Source organism: Procambarus clarkii, chromosome 37 (assembly GCF_040958095.1).
Source record: "Procambarus clarkii isolate CNS0578487 chromosome 37, FALCON_Pclarkii_2.0, whole genome shotgun sequence".
NCBI classification, from domain to species: domain Eukaryota; kingdom Metazoa; phylum Arthropoda; class Malacostraca; order Decapoda; family Cambaridae; genus Procambarus; species Procambarus clarkii.
This window is the reverse complement of record NC_091186.1, coordinates 3,674,552-3,686,129: the sequence shown is the minus strand read 5'-3', so window position 1 is coordinate 3,686,129 and position 11,578 is coordinate 3,674,552. Positions and strand designations below refer to the sequence as shown.

The following is an 11,578-nucleotide window of genomic DNA, read 5'->3' as shown; positions in this document are numbered from 1 at the left end:
TATGGCTGGGAACCCAACAAAACTCACCCGACTTAAATTTACTGTGAACAAGAAACAGCCAATGCTGGATCTCGACAACTACTGGATGGACCGGATTAAAGGACCCGAGAGCCATGAGGGCACTACGAGAGTCAACAACAACTACAAAGGAAGACTGACAACGAGAAAGCAGGAGACGAAGAGCATAGAGAATAGCATAAAGTTCCGCTTTAAAGATGCTAGTCTCCGGAGGTAAACGACACATATAAGTGTGATCAGGAAAACCAACAGAGTAGCCAACACCGTCCGCTGACTTAGACCTATCGGTGAAGACAGAAACGGAGCGGGAGTGAGAAGAAAAGTGCTCGAGGAAAAGGCGTTGTAGAACCATAGGAGGGGTAAAAGCTTTAGTGATACGGATCAAGGATGTACAAAACCGCGGAAGAGGGACCCTCCACGGGGCCAAAGAAGGAACAACACGAGGAGAAACATCAAAAATACGAACGGAAAGAGAATCCTGTAGGCGAGATAACCGGACAGAAAGAGGGAGGTGGTGAAGAGGAACAGGAACCGCAGGAGGGGTAAAAGTTAAAGCACGACAGAGGCGAGAGGAAGGATGTTGCAAGGACTGCGCAAGATAGCGAAGACAGTAGCGATCACGGCGGTCCTGGAGAGACAGGAAGCCAGTGTCAACATACAAGCTAAGGATGGGAGTCGAACGAAAGGCACCAGAACTGAGGCGCATCCCAGTATGGTGCAAAGCATCAAGACGGTGAAGAGTAGAAGGAGAAGCAGACGAGTAAGCAGGGCAACCATAATCGAGCTTAGACAGGACGAGAGAGGAATGTAAAGCAAGGAGAGTGCGCCTATCTGCCCCCCCAAGAAGTATGGGCCAAGACCCGAAGGAGGGTAAGGGCCTTAGAGCACTCAACACGGAGGTAAGAGATATGGGGAGACCAAGACAAACGAGTGTCAAGGAATAACCCCAAAAGCTTCGCGGAATCTTTGTATTCAAGGGGATGACCATAAAGGGACAAAGAGGGACGAAGAACAACCCGTTTCCGCGTAAAAGTCATGGCACAAGTCTTAGAAGTAGAGAACTTGAAGCCATGATCTGTGGCCCAAGACGACACGGCATCAATTGCAAGTTGAAGCCGGCGCTGAAGGAGAGGCGAATCATCACCCTGACAACAAAGGGTAAGATCATCGACATAGAGAGTGGAGAAGACACCAGAAGGAAGAGAGGAAAGAAGACCATTGAGGGCAACCAGAAAGAGAGTAGTGCTGAGAACACTACCCTGGGGCACACCTTCGTATTGCTGAAAAGAGGGAGAGCGCGCGGTACCAAGGCGCACCCGAAAGGAACGACGAGAGAGGAAGCTGCGGAGAAAGAGAGGGAGATGACCACGAAGGCCAAAAGAATGAAGTTGAGATAGGATATGATAACGCCAAGTGGTGTCTTAAGCCTTTTCCAGGTCAAAAAGGACGGCAACAACGGAGGTCTTCGCAGCAAAAGCAGTACGAATATAGACCTCCAAGTTCACCAGGACATCTGTCGTGCTGCGGCACTTGCGGAAACCAAATTGAGAAGGGGAGAGGAGGTGATGGTGTTCCAGGAACCACATCAGACGAACGTTAACCATACGTTCAAAGAGTTTGCAGACACAACTTGTGAGAGCAATAAGGCGAAAGTCCTTAGGGGAAGTACGTAACCAGAGACCCCGGTTTGCGAACAGGGAGGACAACGGCATCGAGCCAGTCCTCAGGGACTGACGACGACTCCCAGATCCGATTATACAGACTCAGTAAATACTGAGACGTGCCCGGAGGGAGAAGGCGAAGCATCTCATAATGAATACCATCGGAGCCCGCCGCCGTAGAACCGCAGAGGGCCAGGGCAGAACGAAGTTCAGAGAGAGAGAAGGGATCATTATAGGGAAGCAGAAGATGAGTGCAGAAATCTAAAGGACGAGACTCAAGGACAGGTTTACGAAGAAGGAAAGATTGGGGAAGATGAAGACCAGAGCTAACAGAAGAAAAGTGAGAACCCAGTTCGGAAGCGACCTGCAACGGGTCCGCCACAAGAGTATCATGGAGGTGAAGGACCGGTGAAACATCGGGAACGAACTTACCCGCTATCTTGCGGATACGCTTCCAGATCTGGGCCAGAGGGGTTTCTGACGTAATTGTCGAGACATTAGATGCCCAACATTCACGTTTAGCCGTACGGATGGCCCTACGGGCCACCGCACTCGCTTTCCAAAAGAAAAGAATCGGTCGCCTGCCTACGGCGGTGCCTCTTCCAGGCTGCACGCTTACAGCGGACAGCCCGAGCACAGTCCGCATTCCACCAGGGAACGCACTTCCGTTGACCCTGGGAGGAAGAGCGAGGGATAGAGCGCAGGGCAGCGTTGAAGACAGTGTCATGAAAAAGGAGGAGAGCGCGAGAGAGAGGCAGAAGGGAGAGGTCAGAGAGAGTAGCACTGAGGGAAAATAGGGTCCAGTCCGCCTTAGCAAACTGCCACCTATGGAAAGAGGGAAGGGCGAAAAGAGAAAAAGGAAACAAGGATGGGGAAATGACCATGGAGGTCATCAAGAACCTGCCACGTGAAATCTAAGTAAAGAGAAGAAGAGCAGAGAGAAAGATTAAGACAAGAAAGGGTGCGAGTCCGTGAGTCCAAATGAGTGGGCTCACCAGAATTCAGAAGAGACAGGGAAGAAGAGAGGAGAAACGGCTCAAGAAGGCGACCCCGGGTATTCGTCAGAACGTCACCCCAAAGAGAATGACGACAATTGAAGTCACCCAGCAGGAGCACAGGCTCTGGCAAGGAGTCTAGGTGTTGTTTCAAATCAGGAAGAGAAAGCGGGACACTCGGGGGGAGATAAATGGAACAGTGTACCATTTCCCCACAAAGATACGAGCAGCAGAACAATGGAGAGGTGAAGGAAAAAGTAAAGGAACAAAGGGAACATCAGCACGAATCAAAAGAGCAGAAGAATTAGAAGCCCCAGCAACAGCTGGGGGGGGGGGGGAAGAGAAAGGAATAGCCACGAAAACGACCAGGACGAGCACCAAGCATCGGCTCCTGGAGACAGACACAAAGGGGCGAAAACCGCGAAATCAGAAGTTGGAGTTCGAGGAAATTAGCGTAATAACCTCGAACGTTCCATTGAAGAATGGACAACGACGAGAAGAGAAAGGACAAAAAAAGAGAACAAGGAAGAAACAAAGGCGAAAGAGCAACAGAGCACGTTAAAGAATATCAGGGTCGGGATCAGGGTCAGCAAAGTCAGGGTTAGGGGGCATGGGTAAACTGAGCAAAGACGGAGGGAAGGAAACGGGAGAACAGATCAGAGGTGGGCGGGCGGGGTCCGGAGGAAGAGGAGACAACGGAGAGAAGCAGGCAAGGACAGCAGCAGGAAGAGGAGGGGTAGAAAGAGGGGAGCGTACCTCAGCAAGGGCAGCAACTGAGAGGGAAGCGGGGGGCTAAAGAAACCTCCATAGCAAGAACAGGGGGCGCAACCACCGAAATGGGAGGGGAAGGAGCGAGAGAGGCAGAAGTAGGGGCCGAGGAAGAAAGCGAAACCTTCTTACCCGCCGGGGAGGAGGAAGGAGAGGAGCCAGGTTTACGCTACTGACGTAAAGAGACAGGTGTTCCAGCAACCACGTACTGGGCAACGGATTCTAGCGTCTCAACAGAAGCTGAACGAGAGCACACATGACGACCGTTTGGAGAGCGATGGACATCAGCCCGCACCGACAGGCGGCGGGGAGAGTCAAGAGACGGAGGGGAAGGATGGGAAGGAGGAACGGAGGGAGACGAGGAAGACAGGAGACACAACAGACCGGGTAGAAGGAAGGGGAACCCCAGACAGAGGACCAGGAGGAGGATCCTTCGGGAGAGAACCCAAAGGAACAGAGGAGGGGGCAGTGGGTGCATCAGGGTCCAAGGCCCGGAAACAGTTATGAGTCTGAGGAAGGAGGGAAGGACGAGGAGAAGAAGAGCGCAACACGCGAGCATAAGAGATATTAGCATAAGGCGGGAGCCGGCAAACCTGGCGTCTCGCCTCCGGAAAAGATAAACGCTCCCGGTGCTTCAAGTTGAGGACGGCTGCCTCAAGCTTGTAATGGACACACGCACGGGAGAAGGCAGGATGGGCCTCACCGCAGTTGAGGCAACGAGCCTGGGGAGAAGTGCACTCCGACTTAGAGTGACCTTCGCAACCACACAAAGGACAGAGAGAGACAGTCCCGGAGCAGCAGAGGGCACCATGCCCAAACCTCCAGCACTTGTTACAGAGCCGAGGAGAAGGAATGTACTCCTGGACAGAGCACCTGGCACCAGCAAGAATGACAGAGTGGAAGGGTCCTACCATCAAAGGTAATCTTCACAACCCGGAGGGGTTGACGGCGACTACCACGAGGGGGACGAGTAAACGTGTCCACCTGGAGAATAGAATGGCCCTGCGCAGCGAGGATATGTCGAATATCGTCGTGGCAGTCGCGCAGGTCCCGAACACCGGTCGCAACATGGGGCGGGAGCAAAATAGTGCCAACACTGGCATTCAACTGAGCGTTCTTCAAGACCCGAACAGGGTTCTCGCCAAGGCAGGATAAGGCAGCCAAGCGGGAAGCAGCATCCTGAGAAGGAGCAGCAACGACACGTGTACCGAGACGAGTGGGGTTGAAAGTAATGGAGGCATCCACGGAATCGACGAGATGTCGATGGAGGGAGAAATCGTCAGGAGGCGTAGAATCAAGAGGGAGGAGATCAAAATATTTGGCCCACGAAGCGGGACCAAACAAGGCTTGATAGGTAGCAGAACTGGAAGGAAACGAGCGAGGGCGGCCGTGACGAGGACGGCGGTGAGAACCCCCAGAGAGAGGGGTTAAAAGGCGCAGTAGTTACAACTAGAGAAGGAGCCGCGCCAGGGGACGAGGTAGTCACCACTGGGGGCTTGGGGCTCGACCCAACCACAGACGAGGGAGGGGAGCCAGGGAAAGAGTCAGAGAGGCCAAAGGAGGAGCAAGGTCGGGGCCCAATGCAGCGGAGGCTACAGAGCCCGGTCTTCCAATACGGACCGACTTGGGGGCTTTGTCGCCCACCCCACGAGCCTGAGAAGGTAAACCAGAAGCAGCCGAAACAGGAGTTATCATCATTACGAAAAGAAGAATTCATTCACGAATGTGCCCCCACACCCACCATGGAGCCACAATTAGAGGCAGGACACCCAACAAGAAGCTATCGCCGATCTTGCCGGGGCCACCTAGGGGTGCGTCGTGAGTATACGCCCCACAAACGCCACCTCAAGAAACCGACAGTCCGTCGAGATCGGGTTCAGTGACGAAAGGGGGATTGAGAATAAAAGGTTCCCCTCGCTCTCTACGTCGGGTGCTACAGTTCTACGGGTGCAAGAGTATGCCTCCTCAAGCACCCGGGCGTCAAAATAGAAGTCCAAGGGAAGAACCAGAACGAGCAAAAGGTCGGCAGGAAACGGCAAGCAGATAGGAGAAGAGGGGTGAGAAAAACGAAACAAAAGGAAAAGGAAAAGATGCCCAGCAGAATTGGAGAGGACAGCAGCAGGAGCACAAGGCTAGAAAAGGACTGTCCCAAGGAGCATCACACTCCGGCAGCCGCCCACTAAGCCCCCACACGGCGACAACGAGCTCAGCGGGTAGGGGGCCACCAAGCTCCCTCACGGCGCATACGGGTGCAGATAGGGAGGTGGAAGTTTGATAGTTGCGTAGAGAAGTCTATGGTGCAGACTTTTAAAACGGCCTTCGCCTGTAGGTTTATTAATGACCCGAACAATACAATTGTTTCCTACCTCCTGAAACTGCCAGATGGCGCGCCCAGGCTACACCTACCGGCTCCAGGGTCTCTCCTATTTGTAGGTAAACTCCTGGTAGGGTTAACCGAATTTGATAGTGATGCAAATTAAACTTATCACAGCAGGTTCTGTTGGCTACACTAGTAGTGTCCCAGTAGAAATTACTTTCCGTGTTATGACAAGCTTGTGGAATGGGATGAAAGGGAGGGGGGTGAGGCAGAAGGGGCCCAAAACCAGTGCATGATTGAAGTAAAACTTAAACTACAGCTGTGAACGACGGGCTGTTTAGAGTGTCTGGTAACTTTCCTGCCAGTTGCGACAGATTTAGGCAGGTATGTTATAGTTTCACTAGTTATGTGTTGTATGGCTTAACATTTACTGTAACCAATATTTATGGAGTAACGGCAAATCTGGTCTCTGCTTTATTAAAAGGTGGCAACCATTTACTTTGTAGGTTTAAATCTAAGCAGGCACTATTAATTCATATTAAATTAATATTAAAACATCAGTTTAGATAATAAATTTTATGTTTAGAGCTTAAACTAAAAAATTTAAAATTATAAAAATACTTAAATTATATAGTTGAATAAAATATGACATGTCAAGACATTTACTTTTAAAAAATGCTAGCCCTAAAACCTAAATTTTATCCATTTTTTTTTTATCCCTGACGGTCCAACAAGAGCCGTTTCAAGAGGCATCTTTCAGGGAAACCGTCCAGTTGCACGCTACTGGACGGTCATTTCAGCCTTAATGGGTCGACACGTAGTCACAGAATGAGCAACGGTCCTCGTAATTGAGGCATAGGGCTATGAGGCCGAGGGGAAAGCACAAGCAGGCTACCCACTTGCTCCACAAGGGAAACACCCGGGTGGTGTCACCAACCTGTTGGAATGAAAAATTACAAGATTAATAATTAACCTAAACCAAATGATTTAGTGTATAAATGTGAGACAAGCTAGAAGACAATAAAGCACTCACCATACACCACGGGCAAGAACCAACACGTGGGATATTGAGAGAGACTGCCTCAGAAGGGCGGCTCAGTAGATCAGTTAGATCGGGCCCTGCCATGTCCAAACTGTGGTAGTTTGGGGCAGGGGCACGCCCAGGATGATCAAGTGGGTGCACTAGAAAAGTGAAACAAAGTTACTTTTTCTGGCGTGATTAGAGAAGTATAGACAACGTGATCAAGTATTTAGATACTTACAGCGGGCATGTTCAGGCCTGCGGCTTGAAGAGCCCGAGGCCATGCGGTGAGCTGGAACTGCAATCTGTATAAAAAAAAAAAAAAAAAAAGTTATTTAAGATTAGTAATAAACTTGTGCTAGTTCAGAAAGTATGTAATTTGTAGCCAGTACAAATTTTGAAATGTTTGTACCTTAAGTTAAAGTGTACTTCAATATATTTATGACAAATTTAAATTTAAAAGCTTTAACATTAATATTTTAAAATTAACAAACGGTAAGAAACGTATTATGTCTACTTAATAACTTCTTTATTATCTTACCATACTGTGCGCCAACCGGTGCCATTCCGATTACCTTTCACAACACTCCTCAATGTTGCTAAACAACTACGAGAACAATCTCTGCGTCAGAGGAAGGTAGTGATCGGTAAACCTGACCTGGGTGTTCTGTCTGTTAGTGGCCGACTTCTGCCCCAAGTAACCTTGAGTGAAGCCTCGAGGCAGCCACCGAACCATTCCCATGTGTTTCCTGAAGCAATAAATCAATCTTTGCTTATAATGTCTTCAGAATTATTATATGCAACGCATCCTTTGCATAATTACCGTACCTGGCCTCGAATTCAAATCACTTAAGATGTTCACTTAATAACACAGACAGTATATACATTTGATGAAATATATTATTATGTTTTCCATTCCAGTATGATTCAGTGAATCCAGTGACCGTGAACTGCCGTCAGTAAAACAAAGCAAACTGCCCAAATGCATTTGGAATACATTCGATATTCTTATAAATGAGGAGTTTTTCCACCTGCCATAATTCTATAAAAAATAGAAATGTCTGTTTGTCCGAGGTTGAAGGCACACACTTAAGGCTAAGTAAGTAATTATCAAAACAAGATGTCAAGCCGGGGAGACTATGTAGCTCGCTTTGGGGTAAGTTTCACCCAATATCTCCCAGTAAATGCTGTTGTGTACGTGCCCAAAAATGGGCGGGTCGCCATTTACATCCAAGAGTGCAAATGACACTGGGCGAAATTTACTCCTATGATATATTTCGCAATATCATTTTATGACAAGACTTAATTTGTTGTTATCTTTGATACATTGTAAAACTTGGACACATTGATCATGCAAAAACAGTAAAAATAATTCTACGGATCATAATTTTGCCCTAAAGTTCAAGGGTGCTGGTTCAAGTTCAAGTTTGTTTTTCTTCTTATTATTAAAACAGAGCAATTACAGCGTACAGTAACCATATAAACAGGAAAGCAGAGTAACAAAGAACACAGAATAACAACAACACAGATAACAAGTAACACAGATCAACATAACACAAAAGTGAAAACAAAGAATAACATAAAACACATAAGAACACACACACAAAAAAACAAAAGCAGCACTACCCAGACGGGGCGCGCCAAAAGCGTCAGTAATTACAATAGCACACAAGGAGCACAATTAAAACCAGAGGTAAAATATAAACAAGGAATACACATACAAAATTACACAACACACCACAGAATCGAGAACACAATAACAGAACATGGTAATACAATACTGCAAATACAACATAGTAAAGAAAATGCAGGAAATTAACAAGGGAATACAACAAAGCAATACACAGCACAGTACATAGAACAAAGGAAACAGAACACATTTGCATGTGCAAATGTGTTCACATTTGCATGTGCAATGCAAATGTTGGGAACCAGCAACCGGTGACGCGGAGGCAGCCGGAGAAGACACCGGACCAGGGCCAGGCGACAATCCCACCACAGGACCCATCACTGCTGCAACACGACCTGCAGGAGCCGCAGGCACTCCAACAGCGTCGCACACATCACCATCCCCAGAAGACGAACTCCCGGAGTCCTCAAATTCCCCGACGTCGGCCCAGGCCGCATTACGAGGCGGAGACAGACTCAAAGCTTGTCGCGAACGCTTGGACACAGGTCGCAGATCGTCGGAACTATCACCTCCGCTAGGAAGCACCGTAGCAGAACCGCTGGTTGCCTGTAGCAGAACCGCTGGTTGCCCGTACAACACCCCGCAGCGCACGATCACTCAACATCGCAGCCTCAACAACCCGGGGAACAGGACCACACACCGCAGGAGACATCACAGTGTGCACGTCGACACGGGTCAAAGACACAGCTGCCGGAGACAGTACAGGCCAAGGCGCAGCCTCGACATCCGGAGTCACGAGACCACACACCACAGGAGATACAACTGAAGACTCGACTGGAGACGAGGCAGGCAGGGGAGGCCTGCCTGCCTGAGAACTTGAGGTGCGGGAGCCGGGGATGCACTTCCTTCCACTCCGACACCCACAGCCACATCGAGGCTGGCATCAGAGACTGGCAAAGGGGCAACAGAGGACTGGGTAGTAACACTGTCCACAGCAGCACCTTCCGACAGGTCCGGGACTGCCAACGGGGAAAAGTCCTCCTCCCTGAAGAGGTTCACTGGCCCGACCCGGCTCGCATCACATCCCGCAGCCTAATGGCCCGAGAGTCCGCACCGGAAACACGTCCGGGACTGACCCCCATAGAACACGCGTACCATGAAGCCCAGAAGCTGGAGGGACGAAGGGATGGAGTCCTTCAAGCGCAGCGCCACAGTGCGGGTCCCATTTGGGATACCCTTCCGCCGCCCGGAGGAGACTGCATTCATTCGGACACTCAAGACCTGCCCATACCGGGTAAAATGACGCTGGAGAAGAGAGTCAGGGAACTCAAAGGGAGCACCATGAACCGCCACATAGGTAGTCTCACTGCACCTGTCCGACACTACCACCGAACCCCAACCCTCAGGCAGAGTAAATATCCTCCCGTCATAGCGTTCCACAAAGTCACAATACACAGCCGTGGAGCAGAATTTCACAACAGCTCGATGCTCGGATACAAGTTGAACGCCGCACACAGACGCCACATCCACCCGCAACATGTCGATCATCACCACTTCAACTGCTGGGTAAGACGCTGGGCCAGTAAATTCTAGGCCAATGGTATCTCTCCACTTCACAGGGGAGGAGGGGGGCCGCCATCCCTCCAGCCGCCACGGCCCTAAGGGTCCGCTCACACACACAAACAACCACAGGTCAGCAAACCAGGAGCTCACAGGCGACACGTCCACCTCCGCCCAGAGCTAGACGAACACTGGTTCAAATTCAAGTGGTGGCAAGTTCAAGGGTGCTGGCGACACCACCTCCTGGCCAAGCACTCCCTCACTATCACCACCTGACTCCCACCTGTGATAGCCACTCTCCCTCCTGTGAACCCCCAACACCCTTATCCAACACCTTTCCCAATGTGAGAGAATAGAAAATGGAAAAGAGAAAGAGTCGAGACGGGAGAGAGAGAGAGAGAGAGAGAGAGAGAGAGAGAGAGAGAGAGAGAGAGAGAGAGAGAGAGAGAGAGAGAGAGAGAGAGAGAGAGAGAGAGAGAGAGAGAGAGCAGGGGGGGGGGAGGGCAAGGAGGGAGAAAGACAAAGGGATGGGAAAGACAAGGAGAAGAGGTGGGAGAGGAAAGGAGAAGATGGTTGAAGTGGGTGACATAGGGAACGGTGATTGGATGAAACTGGAGAAAGGAGGATAAAAAAATGAGAGAAGAAGAGATGGGAGAGGGAAGAGGATAAAAAGGCGGAGGAACGAGGGGAAGGGGCGAAAGGGGAAAGGGAAAAGGGTGGAAGGAGGATATGATGATAATAAAAGATAAAAGTGCCAAGCCATTACGACTATGTAGCACTGGGAAGGAACAAGGATAACGATTTGGGATAGGACGGGGGGAAGGAATGGTGCCCAACCACTTGGACGGTCGGGGATTGAACGCTGACTTACATGGAGGGATTCCACGCCTAGCCACCGGTGGTGACAGACGTGTTGCTGTGAGCTCCTGGTTTGCCGACCAGTGATTGGTTTTGTTTGTGAGCAGGGCCTTGGGGACAGGTCGGCATGGGGGATGGCTGCGCCCTGCCCCTTGTGAAGAGGAGGGATATAATTGAACTGGATTTTACTGGCCCGCCGTCCTACCCAGCAGTTGAGGTGGTCCTGAGTGATATGTTGCTGATGGATGTGGCGTCGGTTTGTGGCGTTCAGCTTGTGTCCGGACGTAGAACTGCTGTGAAATTCCTTTCCACGGCTGAGTATCATGACTTTGTGCATCACTGATGAGAGGTCTTCACACTGCCTGATGGTGATTGTTCGGTGGAAGTGTCGGACAGGTGTGCAGTGAGACTTTCTATGCCGTGGATCAAGGTGCTTCTTTTGGGTCCCATGCCTCCCTTCTCCAGTGTCACTTCCCGGTATTGGTGTTCTATTCGGGCCAGCCCGGGACTTATTTTCATTGTGGGTGTGTGGGACACCTCGCTGTGAGTTGTGATGCTCGAAGTGTATACCCAGTTAACCTGTTCCAGGAAGAGGAAATTTCCCCGCTGGAGGTCCCAGACCCGGGTTCATGTGATGTTGGCATGGGTGTTGGCCCGCGCTCATAGGATGACCTGGTAACTGTGGGAACCGACCTGTGAGATTTATATTTATTTAATTATATGAATTTATATTTACATTAATTTATATAC

General features: G+C 50.0%; 1 protein-coding gene across 1 annotated transcript; it reads right to left on the bottom strand.

Annotated features, from left to right (window-relative positions):
* Positions 1-6,320: 6,320 nt before the first annotated feature.
* LOC123765995 (uncharacterized) lies at positions 6,321-7,479 on the bottom strand. The gene is made up of 4 exons (XM_045754856.2): positions 7,322-7,479; positions 7,022-7,078; positions 6,793-6,941; positions 6,321-6,696 (listed from the first exon to the last, which is right to left on the bottom strand). The coding sequence occupies exons 1-4, from the start codon at positions 7,344-7,346 to the stop codon at positions 6,562-6,564; spliced, it is 366 nt and encodes a 121-aa protein (XP_045610812.2). The 5' UTR covers positions 7,347-7,479; the 3' UTR covers positions 6,321-6,561.
* Positions 7,480-11,578: the final 4,099 nt, after the last annotated feature.

Bases quoted from the DNA above. Each gene is read 5' to 3' on its own strand.
- LOC123765995 (XM_045754856.2), bottom strand. From the start codon at position 7,346: ATGGCACCGGTTGGCGCACAGTATG. The intron at 7,079-7,321 runs GTAAGATAATAA...TACAGATTGCAG, and splicing joins ACCGGTTGGCGCACAGTATG to TTCCAGCTCACCGCATGGCC. The intron at 6,697-6,792 runs GTGAGTGCTTTA...TCATTCCAACAG, and splicing joins GTTCTTGCCCGTGGTGTATG to GTTGGTGACACCACCCGGGT.